Here is a 17,124-nt window from a genome sequence, read left to right on the forward strand (position 1 = left end):
GGGTGTGGGGAGGGCATATGGCAGACGATCACCTGCACCCCGCTTCCCCAGGCAGGGTTTTTCTGTATAGCTCTGGATGGCCTTGAACTCACAGAGATCTACTTGCTTCTCTCTGCCTCCCAAGTGCCAGGATAAGCCACCCATAGGTCATCTTTTTGTTGGTGTTAACTATACATTGTATGCTTGGAGCTGGAGAGATGGCTCAGATGTTAAGAGCACTTGCTGCTCTCAGAGAATCCAGGTTCATGTGCTAGCACCCACGTGTCAGTTCACAACTGCCTACTTTCTCTAGTTTTATGGGATCTCACCTCTACAGGTACCAGACACGTGGTGCATACAGACATGTAGGCAAACACTCATACATATGAAATAAAATTAATTTCTTAAAGTTATTTGCTTTATCTTTTCATACCCAGAGCTCAACTATCTCTCTTCCATGAGGGAAGAAGTAAGTTCCCTTTGCAGAACTGACTCTAGGTTAACATCTGGAAAGCTGGCTCTGGCGGTAATTAAAACATTTATCAGAGATACACAGTTGAGTACTGGACCAGCCTGAGCTAGAATGGCATTTTGCTCAAAAAGAGATGGCAACTTTATGAAATGTGAGTACAGGTACATGTGCCGTCAAGAGGGCAGCTTCCAGGAGCTCTCTCTGCTATGTGGATTCTGGACTCAGGGCACCAGGCTGAGTGGCAAACACCCACTGAGTCATCTTGCCAGCCCAAGTCAACTTTTTAGTAAGTGGTGTCACTGCCCTGAATTCCACCAATCATAACTTGTGTGATTTTGCCTGTATTCTATCCAAAGCACCACTGTTCATGTGGCACTGTGTGTGGCAGTTGATGCAAACCACAATAAGTTACCAAATGGAATTGCTTCTACAAGTTTTGGAAATTTTTCTATGGAAAGGACAAAATCCCTTCAAGTAAGATTTACAGGTGTTTTGTCAAAATATATGTGTATCTCATGTGTGTGCCTGGTATCAACAAGGCCAGAAGAGTGTGTCAGATCCTTGGGACTGGAGGAACAAACAGTTGTTGACAGCCATGTAGGTGCTGGGAATCAAACTTGTGTCTCCTCTGGAAGAGCAGCTGGTGATCTTGACTTCTGGGTCATTTCTCCAGCCCTAGGAAGTTTCTCTTAAGGTTCTCAACTTGTGGGTTTGGCCTCTTGAGGTTGCACAGCAGGTATTTACAACTCATAACGGTAGCAAATTTAGTTATAAAGTAATAACAAAATAATTTTATGGTTGTGGGGACTGGGGTCACTATAGCATGAGAACCTGTATTAAAGGGTTATAGTGAGAACCACTGTCCTGAGGGCAAGAAAGGAAGTCAGGAGCCTGTTTTTAAAAGCTCATATATACCTTAAAATCAACAGGAGCCCTCTTTTCACCAGAGGCTACTGTGGTCAAAACTCAGAGATGAACAAAGAAAAAAATGCACCATTTCTCCAAATCCTTCATTTAATATCAGGTAATGCTTCAACTCAAACACACAGTATTCATACCATAGAGAAAAGGGCCCTGAGGGCACCTGAGTCATGCATGATGCAGTAAATAAAATCTTGGCCCAACCTAGAGAAATCAGTCATTGTCCTAGAAGAAGGATGGTGTGTTCTTTTTCTCCCCTCATTTCTCCTTCCTAGATGGACTTAGTAAGTCCATGGAAGAAAAAAATTTCAATCCGTGGAACTAAGGAGGCCCTGGAGGGTAGATCAGGTTGTAGTTTTATAAAATATATTTAAGAAAAAAAAGGCCAGGCCTCCCTGCAGCAGCCCAGATGTTGGCTGGTCCAGTGGCCTGACCTCTGTAGCTAGAGGGAAAGGGAGGTGACTGCTGGGCACTGGTGCAGGTCTATGATGAAGAAGCACAAGTCCTTCCTGTGAACATAAACATAAGCAGCGGCTCCCCGTTAGCCCATGGTGCTGCAGGGAAGCTGCTGAGAGTGACAGCTGTGCACAGCGTGTCCAGTGAGACCAATTATGGAGGCTAATGCAGTGAGTTAATTAAGTCGTTCATTGAGGGCTTAGTTTTCAGAGACAAGAAAAAACAATCTTCACCCCTTAGCAGAGATATTCCACTCTACCCAATTATCTGTAACAAATGCCTCATCACAAAAAAACTATAGACCTTAGCTTCTGCCAAGGTTTAAGTGCAGGTAACACATAATCCAGCTCCTCTCTTCCAGCCCAAGCCCCAGTCAGCAAGACTGTTGCAGATCTCTGAGACAGACATCTGCGGTGAGGAAGGCAGCTATTGAAGGAGTTCAGGAGCAAGAGACTGAGCTTGCAGTCAGTGCTGTCAGTTTCCTTTTCTACTAATGTCTTCTTCCTTCAGGGCAAACTTCCTCCTAAGGACCTCAGAGATAAGGACAGCAGGGTCTTCTTCCTTCAGTAAACTCCTGCTCCTGGAAACACAAGAACTTGTATTTAGGGAGCACTTGCTGTGTTCTGGGTCACAGTGTATGTGCACTCTTTGCATCCTGAATCTTCACAGCAGTTCTGTGAAGCACTTGCCATTGCATGTTCCCACACCTATAGAAGATTCAGCATGCAGACCTAGAGTTACAGTCAGTGTTTGGCCTTTAAAACCAAGCTATCTGATCTGGAGCCCATCTCTTAACTAGAATGCCTATACTTCTTACACAGCTATAGAATATGGGTAAAATGAAGGCCTATCAATTAGTTGGAGTTCTGATTTTATCTCAAGAGGGTCTGCGGTAGGTGATGGCTCAGGCATTCTGAGTTTATTCTGCCACCATCTTCCCTTAAGTAAGCTGTTTTGGTTGTGGGCCTCCCCCTGCTCCCTTTAAAAGATCAAAATCATAGCAAAACATCTGCATTCTAAGGAATTGTGGGAACAAACTGAGCTCTAGGGTAGGCACACATTTATCATAGAAGAGCATCCTGGATGCTCTGGAAATAGTTGTCTGAAGCTGTTAACTTCTTCACTTGTCTCCTGAAGGTGTTTTACAAGTCTTTGAAGAAATACATGAAGGTCAAAGATTGACTTCAAATCTGAAAGTAAAACAAGGATTGTCTTTGGTCTATCACATTATCTCAACTTTTGATGACCTGGCTAACTGAACTATTCTTACTTCCATTAGAGAAAAAGATGCCAGGACACGTGGGACAGGTTTGGCAATGGTTTTGGATATAATTTGGTCTAAGAAGCCAAATACTAGAAACTGAGCTGGTGACAAATGTCTCTATTTCTAGCACTCAGGAAGCAGAGGCTGAAGGGCCACAAGTTCAAGACCAGCTTGAGCTACACAGATAAACAAGAGGCATGTTTTAGAATACTGACTAGAAGAAAAGGGGATCAGGGCCAACCAAAATGAGGTGAGGCAGCAGCTGAATTTGGGTGAGTAAGAGATCAAAGAACCTTTATGTGCCAGATAGATTGGAGTGGCAAGTTTCTTGCCCAGCACTAACAAGGACAGCTATACTGGGCACCCACCACCAAGTCTGATCCAACTAAGGTGCCCAAGAACAAGGTCCTCTGTAGAGTCACTCAGAGTACATCTGGAGTAGCTGCAAAGGACAGGCTCCTCGGGCATTTCTAGAGCTTGTCTACCAGGAAGCTTCTCAGGGGGCTTAAAGAATGGCCTTGCTTCAAACTCCAGACCTGCTCAAATTCCCTTAGACTTAAGCAAAGTCAACCACAGCTTCATTCTCTGGGTATTCTGCTTTGATGAGTTTAATGTGTATAAATTTGGGCTGGGTGTAGTGGCTCATGCCTCTGATCCCAGCACTTGGGAGGTAGAAGCAAGCAGAACTCTCAAAATTCAAGGCTAGCCTGATCTACAAAGTGAGTCCCAGGCCACCCACGGCTTTACAGTGAGACCTTGTCTCAAAAAAGAAAAAAAAAATTCAATACCCTAAAATCTGAGCTGTTTTGATGAGCAGCCAGATTTATATGATTTTTTAATATATATTATATATGAAGGCACGAGGTAGTGATGAATGCCTTTAATCCCAGTACTCAGGTGCAGAGGCAGGCTGGTCTACAGAGGGGTTCCAGGACAGCCAGGGCTGCACAGAGAAACCCTGTTTTGAAAAACCAAAAACAAAGATTGTTTCTCCAGTCCCTGAACTTGAGGGTTTTACATTACAGAGTAATATATCTATATCTATCTATCTAGAGAGCAAGTGTCTGCAGAGAGAAGCCAGAGGTGTAAGATCCCCTGAGCTGGTGTTACAGATAGTTATCGTACTGTGGGTATTGGGAAACTTGGGTCCTTTGCTCTTAACCACTGAACCATTTCACTATTTTATTTAACAATAAAACCTCTGTTATGAAATTCTCCTTCCACCAAAGTCTACTAGTTTGAGACACTAGTATGACCTACAAACCTCATTTTGAAGGACAGAGCATGGGAGAACATGTTAGCTAGCAGTATGTAAACTAAGAAGCTACTGAATCTTTTTAAAACCAAAGCATTGGTGTTTTGTCTGTCTGTATGTCCAGAGTGACAGCCAGCTCTGAGTTCCCATGGGGAGCTGGGAACTGAGCAGCTGAGCTCTCTCCGCTCCATAGCTGCAGTCTTAACACTTTACTGAGGCAACTTAATAGAACAAATGCAAAATGTTGCTTTTTCCTCAAAACTAAGTCCTAGTCAGTCAACAAGCTTTGTGAATGCAGCATCATGAGCCAGGAGTGACTAAGAGATTACCAGAGCTCCTGTCAGATACTCACAGGTCTTGGCTCTGTTTTATCCGATGAAAATCCTTCAGGATGCCCATCATGTCCGCAAAGCTGCTGGCCTTGGACAGAGAGATGCAGTCATCCTCTTCAGATGAGCTGCAGGTAGTTTTGTGTTCTGGTTTGCAACATTCAGGGCTGGCAGAACAAAGCAGGGGGATTGTTGGAAGCTCAGGGACCTCAACCTCAGTCTCCTCGGTGATGTCACTAATGACAAAGGAAGTTGTAGAGTGGAATGAGGATCCAAAGCAAGGCAAGGGAGAAGAGACATTTGAACTTCCTGGAGATAAGAAATCTGGCGTTAATGAGGCCGAAGCTGAAAGAGAAAACAATAGGCATAATGGACATTGGGCTGCAGTACAGCAATGACCTCACAAACACACTCGTTCCCTGAGCTGACATCATGACACTCCTGGAGTGCCATGGGTGGGATATCCTCAAGGGAGTCTTCCCCACTCCATGTCCCAGTCCCACTGAGAGCTCTAATTAGACAGAGAAACACTGGCTTTTTGAGAGTCCAGGACAGAAACCCCATCCCACAGGAAGTCATGACTTCTAAATGCCCCCATTTCTCAATAGGATATAGGTTTGAAGCCCTGTTTTTTTCCCAAGACAAGAGTTTCTATGTGTAGCCCTGGCTGTCCTGGAACTCTGCAGACCAGGTTGGCTTTGAACTCAGAGGTCTGCCTGCCTCTCAACTTCTGGGGTTAAAGGTGCACATTACCACCTGGTTGGAAGCCCTGGTTTAAACCAAAGCCAAGCAAGGCCTGCATTTCCTACATTTGTCATTTTCTCAACTCTGATGGTATTTTGGTTTGATATTTTGAATTTTGCTATCTATGAGCTTGAACTGTTTTAGACAAAATCTCCTGTTTTAATTGAGACAGTTCTTCAGAGTTCCTAAGAAATGTTATTACACTTATTTACTGTATGTGTGTAGGTACAGGTTTACTACAGGTAGGCCAGGACAACCTGCAGGAGTCTGGTCTTTGTTCCCCTATGTGGGTCTTAGAGGTGGAGATGGAACTCAGATAGTTAGGCTTGGTGACAGGTGCATTTACCTGCTGAGCACCTCAGAGCCCTGTGCCTATCTTCCTGAGTCACAGACTGTAATTTTTCTCATCCTTATCTTGCTCAATAATCAGGGGCAGGGAAAGGACAGCCTGCGATCTACTACATGCTCGGTGTGGGGCTCATACCTGCATCTGCTGCCACTATCTTAGCAATCTGGCTGCGCAGGTGGCTTAGTTCATCCTGCAGCTCAGTGGTGCGGCTTAGGGCAGGCAACGCTGGCTTCTTCAGTGCCAGGAGCCTCTCCTCAGACCCACGCAGGTTGGGCACTGAGGCATTACGTTGCATGACAATCAGAGGGCTGGGCTTCCAGGTATGTCTCAGAGGGCGTGTATCACTCCTGGGCCAGAGAAAGAAAAATATGTCTTACTACAGACAGCTAGCCACTGTATACCCTTGATTAAATTCCTCCACCCCACAGGTCCCACTCCCCTCTAAGCCCACAGCTCTCAATCCTATTGCCCCTCGGCCTCTTTCAGTGCCCTCCTTGCTGACTGCCACTTCTGGTAGGAACTGCCCATCACCAGCAGAGCAGCTACCTGACCCGAGCATAGGTTTCCTCTTCATCTGCAGCAATCCAGGCAATGTCAGCCAGAGTAGGGACTGGAGGTACATCTTTCAAACACAGATCAGAGACGTTGGGCAGGGTCTGTAAGAAAGCAAAATTCATTTTCTCAGCATGATGAGAGCTAATCAGATTAATGCAAAATGGAACACATAATTCAGCACTTAGTGAGAAAGACTTCTTAGAACAAAGAGAAAGCTTCCTGCTTACAAACCAGGCCATTTAATGGGACTAGCCTGAATTGCCCCTCCCCCTTTAATGTATGATGTATGATGCCTGCATGATGTATGTACCATGTACATACTTGGTACCCATAGATGCTAAAAGAGGGTATCAGATCTTCTAGAACTGGACCTACAGACAGCTGTGAGGTGCCCTATGGGTGCTGGGAATCAAACCTGGGTCCTCTGTAAAAGCAGCTGCTGAGCTATCTCTTCAGTCCCATATACTAAATGTTAATACTACTCATATATACTACTCTGAAGAGCCTGTGTCCTTAATTGTCTTTGCTCGGCAGCATCTGACAATGGATATAGTCAAATGTGAGGAAACTTTCACAGTGGCACATTACACAGCTTTCTTTCCCTTTGCATCTGAGTACCCAGGCCCTTCCAGATAGTGTTCAGTAATGAGACACTTGTAACTACACACTTCCGATCCCAATCTTACCCAACACCCTGATACCATTTCTAACCCTGGATTCAGCTCCTACAGACAGACTGACTATCTATCTGTCTATCTATCAGCTTGCTTTTCTGTTTCTCTTAATACCTAGGCTCAGGTCCTCATTCATGTATTATGCCTCTCTGTGCCAATAATGCTTTCATCTCTCTGCTTCGCATATTTGCCACCACAGCCATTTAACATAGGGCTGGTGCCTCACCAGGAGTTCTTAATGGAGGCAACTGGCTCTAATGAACATTATTTAATTTTCTGCCTGGCTGGTGAGATGGCTTAGTGGTTAAGAGCACTGACTGCTCTTCGGGAGGTCATGAGTTCAAATCCCAGCAACCACATGGTGGCCGGAGTAAGTGAGAGAAGGGAATGGGGGGAAAATTTCTGCCACAGAAGCAGGTCTCAGAGACCTAGCCCAGACAAGAATCTCTACTACAGACTCGGAGTGAAGCAGCCCAGTAATAGAGTGGTCATGTTTGGACAGAAAGAAGAGTGTGGGGATTTGAAGCCACAGAGAAACACTAAAAATAGAGGCAAAGTGGTCCACTAAAAGAGCTGGTGAGAGAAGCCAGTCTCCGCAATAGTCACAGCACTCAGGGAGAGAGAGACAAGGCACAAATGCCTCAGTGCTCTAATGTTAAGTCATCTTATTAGACTCACTTTAGCAAAGGCTTTTGGGCCTGCTTTGATAAAAATGCATTGCTGGAAGCATACAAAACCTGAGTCTCTTAGTAGCAACAAAGATAAGATGAAAGACTGTCAATTTATGAGCACACTGGAAGTCTAACTGTTGTGGTCACACATCTGTGTGCAATCAGAAAAGCAGTGTCCAGGATCTATTATTATAAGTACTCAGTAAATGAAAGCGACCGGGAAAGCAAGCAAAAAAAAAGCCTTGGCAATTGGCAAGATGTCGAGGCACGGAAGCAGCATCTACCTCCCATACTCTGAGCCCTTGTACACTCACCTCAAAGGATGCCCGTGGACAGGGCTTCAGGGGGAGATTGGTCCCAATTCTTCTTACCACACTGCGAGCAGCCCCATGTGGCTTGTTTTGCCAGATTGGGATAGTCTAGAGAAGAGAGACAGATGACCTCAAAGCTCAGAGTGAGTCCAACTACTGTCCCTTGCCTGCCTTTCTCTTCCTGGAGGTGAATCAAGCCAATTGTTAGGGCCAGTCTCACAGCTGCTGCTGCTAAAGTAGTCAATGGTTGGAAGGGTCTAGAGAAGGAACTAGAATTAGTTGATGGTATGGCTCTTCTGGCTCCCTCATGTTCCTCTGTACCAAAAAGTAAAAAACACAGACTTCTGAAATACCAAGAAGGAAGTAGGGCCCCAGCCTTGCTCAAATGGCAGGGCTTCAGAGAACAGCAAAAATGAACTGCTGTCTCAGGACCTCATATAGTTAGTTCTCAAGCAAGCACAGTACTAGGCTCTCTAGCCCCTGCCTTGGGACTCCTTACCACATTGGCTTCCATTCCTGATGTTTCAGCCAGCTTCTGCACCTGAAGGACAAGGCACCCACAGGGAAAGCTGGAGGTGTGACTTCTTCATATCAGGCCATTTCCAGGAGCATGAGATTTCCTTTCCTGTGAAACAACCCCCAGTGGCCACAAAATGGGTCTCTGCAGAGCCATCACCAACACCAGCATGTTTAAAGGATGAAAGCTAGCTCAAGAGGCTGCCCTTCTTTGTCCCTGGCTTTTCTAAACCCAGACCCATTACAAGCTATGTTTCAGACCTGCTGAGAATGCTTGACCAACCCTGGGAAACTTCCAGGCTCTAAGGTTAACCGAGGCAACGCCTCCAAGATGCAGCTAGAACACAACTAGCTTTTGGTGGTTACAAAGCTCAAAGCAGAGCAAAACCAAGAATGTCAACCAAACCTAAGCATTTATTCTTGAAAATTCAAGTGGGTAAGAAAGACTCAACAGCCAGCTCATGCTAATTTCAGTCTACTAGGCTATGGGGAAAAGAGCTTTAAGTGGTTGTAATGCATCACCCCACCCCCAACTGCAAACATTCTGTCACAGAACCACACCTCCAGCCCCAAGAGCTTTTTCCTTTTCTGCCTTACTGTGTCTTGTAATGCTTTGGATGTTGCTTTCTTCATTGGTAAAATGGAGAAAGATAAAGTTGCCACTCTAGGCTACCCTAAAGGTCAGTGAAATTGGGTGGGTAAAGTGCTTAACAAAATTTAAAATAAGACAGTTACTCCTGAATTTTGAAAATTTATTTATAAGGTTACTATTCAAAGCAACACTCCTGACTGTAGCCTTCACAGTGCCCTGGCATGGAGGTTCAATCAGTGAGCTTTATGTCCATCAAACACAAAATACCCACTAGTCCCAGGCATTTGTGCTTTTAAGAAACTCAAGTCCAACAGGGCAGGACCTGGACACATTTTTCTATGAAAGGCTGGGCATCATTACAAGGCACACTAGGCAGGTGGACATACCAGGTGACTGCAGGGCCCCATGGTGAGTCTGGAGAGAATACGAAAGTGAAAGACTTCTAAAGAGGACAGAGCATCCCAAGAGACTGCAAAAGGCAGACCAGAGTTCTCATCATGAGGGTTTGCAATTCCCATGTGAGAAGTCGGGGAACCTAGGTCTGGCTCTCAACAGTGAGGAGATGAACTGGATGGACTGTATCTCTTAAGGGAGAGTTGGAGTTCCTTTCCTGCCTTAAGAGAGTTGTCATGATATACATGGAGAGGGAAGGACTTGTCTGGCCAGTCACCAAGTGGCCGTTCAGTGGACAGTGTCTAAAGTCTGGTCTAGGTTCTGATATGTGCAGCCCTGTTCAAGCCTACAAAGTCCCTGTATGCCAGACATCTTCCTAAATGCCACTTAACTGTGCTGCTCCTGCCATTATGCCCTCTCCTGTCCTGCTTCATTTCCAAAGACTCCGACCGAATCTAAACCTCTGGTGACAGCATTTTAACAAGCTGCCTGTTCTATTGCTCGGGTGTTTAAATCAACTCTCTCAGACTCCACAGTCCTGCCAGCAGGGCGTACCCCATCTTCCGGCTCTCTCCAGACCAAGCTCTGATGCCGTTTGGCAAGTACAAGATTTGAGGCCATACTCCCTCCCTAGTCTTTGGCTGGGGCCACGCTACCAGCTCCCAACACGCCTTTTCGGTGCCCCAGTCTATACCAACTGCCTCTGTGGGACCCAACAAAACCTTTCCTTATCCAGGTCATCCCAGAACTCTGTTCATTCATCACTGTCCCTGGCAGCTTTGGTCCTCAGTTCACTCCGTAGCAGCTTAGATCGCCTTCCGAGGCTGTTCAAAACAGACATGGAAGTAACCAAACAGCCCACATCCCGGCCGCTGTCAGCCACTGTAAGCGCTCGGCTCTCTTTTAAGAGACCGCTGTGGGCGACACTTAGCTTCGAGGCCCCGCCCCCCGCGTGCCCGCTAGCCGCTCTTGCCCGTTCCGCAGACCCGGGTCGTCACCATGGCGCGGCCGCAGCCCCTCCTGCGCTGGCCGTGCACGCGTCTTTACGGGCGGTCTCTCGGCAGACCCTCTCTGCTCCGAGAAGGGACTCGACCCGGCAGTCCTGGGCCAGGAGAAACTTTTGCCCAGAGGTGCCCGGCGGACGCCTGGGCAGAGCGCGCGAGGGTCTCACGAAGCGCAAACGGCCCGCCAGATGCAGCACCTTGCGCCCTCAACGACGAGTCCCCACCCCCGCGACGGCGACCCGGCCCGGGCCAAGGTCGGCCAAGTTCTTACCGCGCGTCCAGCGGCCCTTGGACCCACGGGCCGGGCCGGAGCGCGCGGTAGCCTCCAGTCCGGCGTAGGTCCCAGAAACGCCGCGCGGCCCGGGCCTCTCGCGCTCCAACGGCTGGGTCGACCCCAACCGCTGGGTGACTTGGCCAGCAACTACGCCTCGGGACCAGTGTCCTCACTAAGGGGGGCAGACAGCCGCGACTCCCGCGAGAACTTGCACAGGAATAGGGGACGTGTGCTCCCCTGCACCGGGACGGAGACGCCGCTGACGCACCGGGGCGCTCACCGAGCCCGCCTCCTGCGGTACCCCGCACCGGGCTCACCTCAGATCCGAGCTTCAGACTCACCTCAGCCCCTCCTACCACAGCGGGCGGCCAAGCCTCAAGCGTCCTCACTTCCGCTGACCCGCCTCCGGAAGCAATCATTTGCAGCTGCGCGGCAAGCCACACGCCCAGGAGAGGCGGGCCTAGCAAGGAGCGGAACGGACGCGGGCTCTGAGTGGACGGCGTACTGCCAGGAGGCCACACCCCTCCCTAGGCCACGCCCTCTTCCCGGGGAGGCCTTAGGGCACTGGTTCTGTGCTTCCATCCGTTGGAGTTTCCTTCCATGTTTGGTTTCTGCCGTGGGAGTTTTTTCCCGTGTTTAGTGTCAACAGACTTCTGGAAAGCGATAGTCTGCCAGTGTTGCTGCTCAGCACCGAAAATAGCTGATGCTGTCCCTACTCCTGCTGCAGGTCTCCGAATCCTCTCATCTTGGCATTTCAGCCTTTCCTGTCTTGTCTGGACTCTCATCCCATTTCATGCTTCCCAGACACAACCCCTAGCAAAAATGGCTGCCTTCTCCTTTGAGGCGTGCCCTCCAGTGCTTCGGAGTAGCTGTCTTCTATTTAAAAGCTCGCAATCTCACACACGCACATACCCATACACACGTGTGCAACATAACTTAGTCTGTAAATTAGACGGGTGGATTGATGACACTCGGAGACTCCAAAGCGCTCAAGCGCGCTCTTTCTGCTGGTCTCCATGGCATCCAGTTAATAGGGACACACTTTCTTCTCTGCACATGGCTTTGCCTGACTCACCAGTTACATTCCCTTGATCCCAAAGCCTGTAATCCACACTTGCCAGGAACAAATCTGTTGGATTGGTGGGTGGACAGCTCTATGCAGTCACAATGGGCATTCTGCCCAGACCTGCCTTACTACACCCATACATGCTTTATTTTTCTATTATTGTCCTCTTGAAATTACAGTTAGATGTTGCTGAAGAATGGGTACTCTCTGAGAAACGAGTCCTTAGGTGACTCAATTATACAAACAATATAGAGTGAATACTTACACACACCTACATACCTAGGTGAATTGGTAAAGCCTATTGCTCCAGGCTTCAAACCTGCATAGCTGCAACTGTGCTAAATCCAGGAAGTTGTATCTCAATTGTAGACACTTACATCTAAACACAGATAGGGCCCATATAGGGCATGGACCAAGTTCTAGATAGCTGGGATTTCTGATTGTTGGGTATCACTCTCAGATACAGTCTATCAGTGACAAAGCCACCACTTTGTGGCACCTCACCATTTAAACATCTCTAATGTTTTTCTTGTACTTCATTTTGTACTTGTCCCCAAAAGATAAATAAGTGGTTAAAATCAAGTCTTAACGTGGACACTGACTTTACCTCTCCCTGTCAGTGAAAATGATATGGTACAAAAGGCTGGTCTGGCTCTGCAGTGTGGTTTGCAGAGCCTTTCTTCTGTGGAAGGCTAGGCTTTGACACGACCCTGGCTCACGCATGTTTCCTTGCCTTCAGACTCAACATTCTTTTACAGGTCTTCTCCATCCTTACACCCTCCCCACCGTGTGTACACTATGGTGCCTTTGAGGATGTCAAAAGATAACCAGGAATCGCTTCTCTCCACCATGGGGAATTCAGGGACTGGACTCAGGTTGTCTTTGTAGCAAACATCTTTACACAGTGAGCTATCCCACCACCCCTACAGGTACATTTCCTCCCTTAGCTATCTAATGACTGTCATACACTCAGCTTCTAACGAGTTCAACATCAGGACCATTCTCAACACAAACTCCCAAAATTCTCCAGTATAGTTTCTCATTCTGTCTATTACAAACTTAGCTTCGGCAAGTCTCTCAAGCTCTCTGCTGACAGACAAGGCTCCAAAAACAGTCCAGCTCAAATGTGCCCATCCTTACCCATCCCCCAATAGGGGCATCGGTCAGACTCTGGAAGGACAAAAGTGAACATCCTGCTCAAAGGAAAAGCACCAAGCTACCTCAGGCTCTCCAATTTTATTACAGGACATGCTGGGGATGGGGGAAGAAAGGCGGGGGGGGGTGACAAGATGGCAGCTGGGGGTGTGCAGAGCCATCTGATGAAGACTCAGAAAGCCCCAGCAATCAGTACTTTCCATAGGACTGCTCAGAGAACCTGGCAGAGCTATTGACACCTGCTCTGTTTAGTCTGATCAGAAGACATGATTTGAAAAGATTTCCTTCCCACCACAGGGGGAAATGAGCCAGGGCACCCCCCAAAACTGAGACATAGCCTTTAGAGTCATGTGGGTTAGGATCAAAACTCTGGTCCTCTGAGTGACCCTGGGAAGTCACTTTGCTTCCCTAAGACTCCAATGTCTTCCTCTGAAAATGGGGGCGATTTTCCAATTCATGGTTTGTTATAAGAAAATGTACGTGATCATCACAGGGCACCCCAGAGACAAGACTCTTGGGAGCCAGAGAGTGTGAGGGGGCTCTCTGGTGATTCCAGGGGCAGGCAGGGGAGAAGGACTTAGGGAAAGTCTACGTTCCTTCCTCCTCTCCACGGTTGAAGTCTGACTCCGGGGAAAGAAATGGCACCCAGGGACCTGGCTGATGTCAAGAAGGCTCTGATGAGACTGAGGTCAAGGCGGTTCTTGGGAGTGTGGGGCACAGGACAGAGCTGGGAAATACTGAGCCTTGACTGTAAAAAGTTGGAAGAGAAGAAAGATGGGCTTATTTTCTCCCCGTGTGCAACTGCGAGGACATCAAGCTGGGTCCATTTGGGATTTCAGACCCAGCCATCATGCGGCTGCTGCTAGGGGAAGCCACTGCCCCCTTCTTTCTCCTCAGCAGAGTTTTAAAAAATATAAACTGTGAGAAAGTTCTTATAAAAACACTTTTCTGTATGCATAAAAAAGACTGGCCATGGTAGAGATGTTCACCAAGTCCCCAAAAGTAGCTAGTGGCCATCCCATGGTAAGGGAGTTGACCAGCAGTACCCTGGGGGCCTAGACAGTGCTGGCAATAAGAAAGGCTGCCCTCTTTGGGGCTACACTTCTGTGGAATAGGGGTCAGGTGGCAGGAACCTATCGCAACCTACTTCACAGTGTGAACTTCTCCAACTCCCCGAACAGGCCTGGGCTGGGGTCATCAGGTCAGTGGGCTGAAGGAGAGCGGTGTGACACTATGGTCTCCACTTCTGTAGAGGGGCTCTGTGCACAGGCTCCAGACAGCTGTCTCCAGCTGACAACCCAGCTGGGGGTACTGTGCACAGAAGGCTACCCAGGGGATGGCCAGCATAGAAGGCTCCAAGCAGGCATAAGGCTGCCAGCCTGGTCCCTTGGGCCAAACTCTTTTGATTCCTTTGGCTTGAAAGGGGAGCCTAGAAAAGAGGAACCGTCTACTTTTCCAGCCCACTCCTTATCCACGCTGAGGTCCTGAACTATGTCACTGTGTGGAAGTTGCAGGGAGGTCTCTCCAGACCCTTTTTGAGGGAACTTGAAGAAGTTCTTGGAACCAGATGAGCTTCTAGTGGTAGCAGGCTTAAGCTGAGTCGCCAGGCAGGCGGGTCCCCTCTTCTCACCACCCTCTGTCAGGCTACATGAAGGTGGCAGCCTCGGTTGACCTTGGACCTCTTTAGGCAGCCTGGAGATGAGGTGGGGACCACTTCCAGTCTGACATGGACTCAGGGTACAGTGGCTCCAAGGTTCATGGATTCTGTCTGCCAGGTTGTCACCAGGTCCAGGATCTCTAGGGACTAGGCACACTAGGGCTGGAGGAGGGGCAGGCCACGCCGGAGTCCCTCCCTCAGGAACTGCATATAGGTAGCTGTGGACGGGTCCTCAAAGGTGGATGAGAAGCTGAAGACATTATTATCCATGTCTTCAGGCTTCATGGAGGTGATGTCCAGGAAGTAGTTGGCGTTGATGTGGTGGACCTAGAGGAAGGACCAGGTGAGAACTGGGGAGGCCACAGGCCACATCTACCCAGGCCAGCTCAGCTTCCACCAGCTTCAGGCTATTGCACTGAGGATGTATCATACTAGAGATGCCCAGGCTGTTCCCTTTTTCATCAGCTCCCGGGGTAGGAACCAGTAACCCAGGCCTTTCCTCCCTGACTCCCTAATACTTCCAAGGACTTTCTCACCTGAACCTAGACCAGCAGAAGCATCAAGCACACTGTGTTTCCTCCCCCATCCAGCCCCAGTTCCTGTTCCTGGCTACCACACACTAACAGGGGGCCAGCACACTCCCCTCCTGTAGACCTGTCCTCCTACTCTGGCAAAACTGAGACCGAAGATGGGGCAGCTGTTCTGAGTGGGAGCCTTACTCTACCAGTCTGAAAATGGATACATTTTCAAAAGATGCTGAGACCTGATGCCAGGCCCTCTAAGCAGCCCACAGAGAGAAGGGGAACCTTGGTTCAGGCTAGGCCCTCTATTCCTCTCTATTCTCCTTCCCTGGCTAAAGTGGTCCAGGGAGCCTTCCCTTGGGCCATGTTTTGTCCACTGAACCGAGAAGGTTCGCTGGGAGACATGTTTGGCTGTGTCGCTGTACTAACAGCCTCGCTGTACCCTCCCCAAAGCACCTCTGAAGTCTGCACAGGATCATTATGCCAGTGACAGAGACCACCTCTCGTGTCCCCTGCTGCTGTCACTGTCACTGGGGACCTACCACTGTGCCGTTGGGCAGGCAGATCATCATCTCCACAGGAAAGCTGTACTTCTCCAAGTGCAGGCCTGCCAGCTGCCTGTGGAGCGGGTTCTCCTGCTGGACCTGTGGAGACAGTGAGACTTCCTGGTATCTGGGCTCAGTGCTGTCTTGGCGATTCCCACAAGCTGCTCCCCCGGTCCCTTGCTCACCTGCAGGTCTTCCAGCTCCTTCACCAGGGACCAGGTACTGATGAAGCTCTCATTGAGGAGAGTGAGTATGGGCGGGCTTTCCAGGACAGTCTCCCGGAGAGTCCGCCCGGAACCTGTTCAGGGCAAGACCAAGGGTGAGTAGCCCTGTTTATACAGCCGTGACCTCAGCTTAGGTAAATTCTGTGGGGTTTCATGGGGTGTGTCTCCATACCTAGGTGATGTAACAGGTTGAAAGAGATAGAAGGCAGGAGTGGTGGCACACACCTGTATCCTAGCACTCAGGAGGCTAAGGCAGGAGGGTTACCACAAATTCAGGGACAGCCTGGGCTGCATGATGAGTAAGTTATAGGCTAGCTGGGCTACAGACTGAGAGCCTGTCTCAAGAAATGAAAAGCCAAGGACAGACTCAAGGAGTAGACACTGAATGAAGGAGGTGGTGGGGTCACTATGGACGTACTGGCATGCTGAGCTGAGGTTCGGGTGGCCCAGAGCCTGCTCACAGTGACTGATTCTCTTTTTCCTTTTCTATTTTTAAAAAGACTTATTTTTTATGTGCACTGGTGTTTCCTCTGCATGTATGGCGGTATGAGGACATCAGATCCCTGCAACTGGGAATAATAGACAGTTGTGAGCGTCCATGTAGGAGGTGGGAATTGAACTCAGGTCCTCTGAAAGGGCAGCCAATGCTCTTAACCACTGAGCCATCTCTCCAGTCCCAGTGACAGATTCTTTTTTTTTTTTTTTTTTTTTTTTTTGTTTCGAGACAGGGTTTCTCTGTGTAGCCCTGGCTGTCCTGGAACTCACTCTGTAGACCAGGCTGGCCTCGAACTCAGAAATCCGCCTGCCTTTGCCTCCCAAGTGCTGGGATCAAAGGTGTGCGCCACCACCGACTGGCTCCAGTGACAGATTCTTAATCCCACTTAGTTGTCTGTCTCTAGGGCCTTTACACAGGTGCTTTCCACTCAAACCCTCTTCCTCCTGTCATGTGACACACCCCTATGCCACCTCTCAAAGTCTCAGTTTAAATGTCACTTTCTCCAAGAAGCCTCCTGGCTTCCGCAGCCTCATGTCTGTTATCCCACTTTGCCTTGCACCCACTCCCTGCCCCCGGGTTACCTGCCCTGCATCTGTGTCTACACCACACTGGGATAATGCATAGCTATGTCAGGTACCCATAATGTTGGCCGGGTGACAAGATGAGGGCGGGGCATTATTTATCTCAGCATTGAACTCACT

The 17,124-nt window shown here is 48.7% G+C and overlaps 1 protein-coding gene and 1 long non-coding RNA gene across 6 annotated transcripts in view; both read right to left on the minus strand.

Annotated features, from left to right (window-relative positions):
- Positions 1–1,444: 1,444 nt before the first annotated feature.
- Mtfr1l (mitochondrial fission regulator 1 like) lies at positions 1,445–11,235 on the minus strand. 5 transcript variants are annotated; one of them, XM_028759871.1, is made up of 7 exons: positions 11,101–11,235; positions 8,480–8,605; positions 7,984–8,088; positions 6,316–6,425; positions 5,905–6,116; positions 4,700–5,021; positions 1,445–2,408 (listed from the first exon to the last, which is right to left on the minus strand). In XM_028759871.1, the coding sequence occupies exons 2-7, from the start codon at positions 8,492–8,494 to the stop codon at positions 2,303–2,305; spliced, it is 870 nt and encodes a 289-aa protein (XP_028615704.1). In that variant the 5' UTR covers positions 8,495–8,605; positions 11,101–11,235; the 3' UTR covers positions 1,445–2,302. The 5 variants fall into 5 exon arrangements, with proteins under 5 accessions (XP_028615704.1, XP_028615709.1, XP_028615707.1 ...); XM_028759876.1 differs by having other exon boundaries at positions 1,448–2,408; positions 4,700–4,985; positions 11,101–11,160; XM_028759874.1 differs by lacking the exon at positions 11,101–11,235 and adding an exon at positions 11,077–11,099 and having other exon boundaries at positions 1,448–2,408.
- A 1,807-nt stretch (positions 11,236–13,042) lies between these two features.
- Positions 13,043–17,124, minus strand: part of LOC114614248 — a 4,591-nt gene continuing 509 nt past the window's right edge. Inside the window, exons 2-4 of the long non-coding RNA XR_003710288.1 lie at positions 15,889–16,001; positions 15,701–15,802; positions 13,043–14,964 (exon numbers count right to left, since the gene is read on the minus strand). This is a non-coding gene — a long non-coding RNA (uncharacterized LOC114614248). The remainder of the gene's footprint in view (positions 14,965–15,700; positions 15,803–15,888; positions 16,002–17,124) is intronic.

Source organism: Grammomys surdaster, unplaced genomic scaffold (genome assembly GCF_004785775.1).
Source record: "Grammomys surdaster isolate TR1022 unplaced genomic scaffold, NIH_TR_1.0 126313, whole genome shotgun sequence".
Classification (NCBI taxonomy): domain Eukaryota; kingdom Metazoa; phylum Chordata; class Mammalia; order Rodentia; family Muridae; genus Grammomys; species Grammomys surdaster.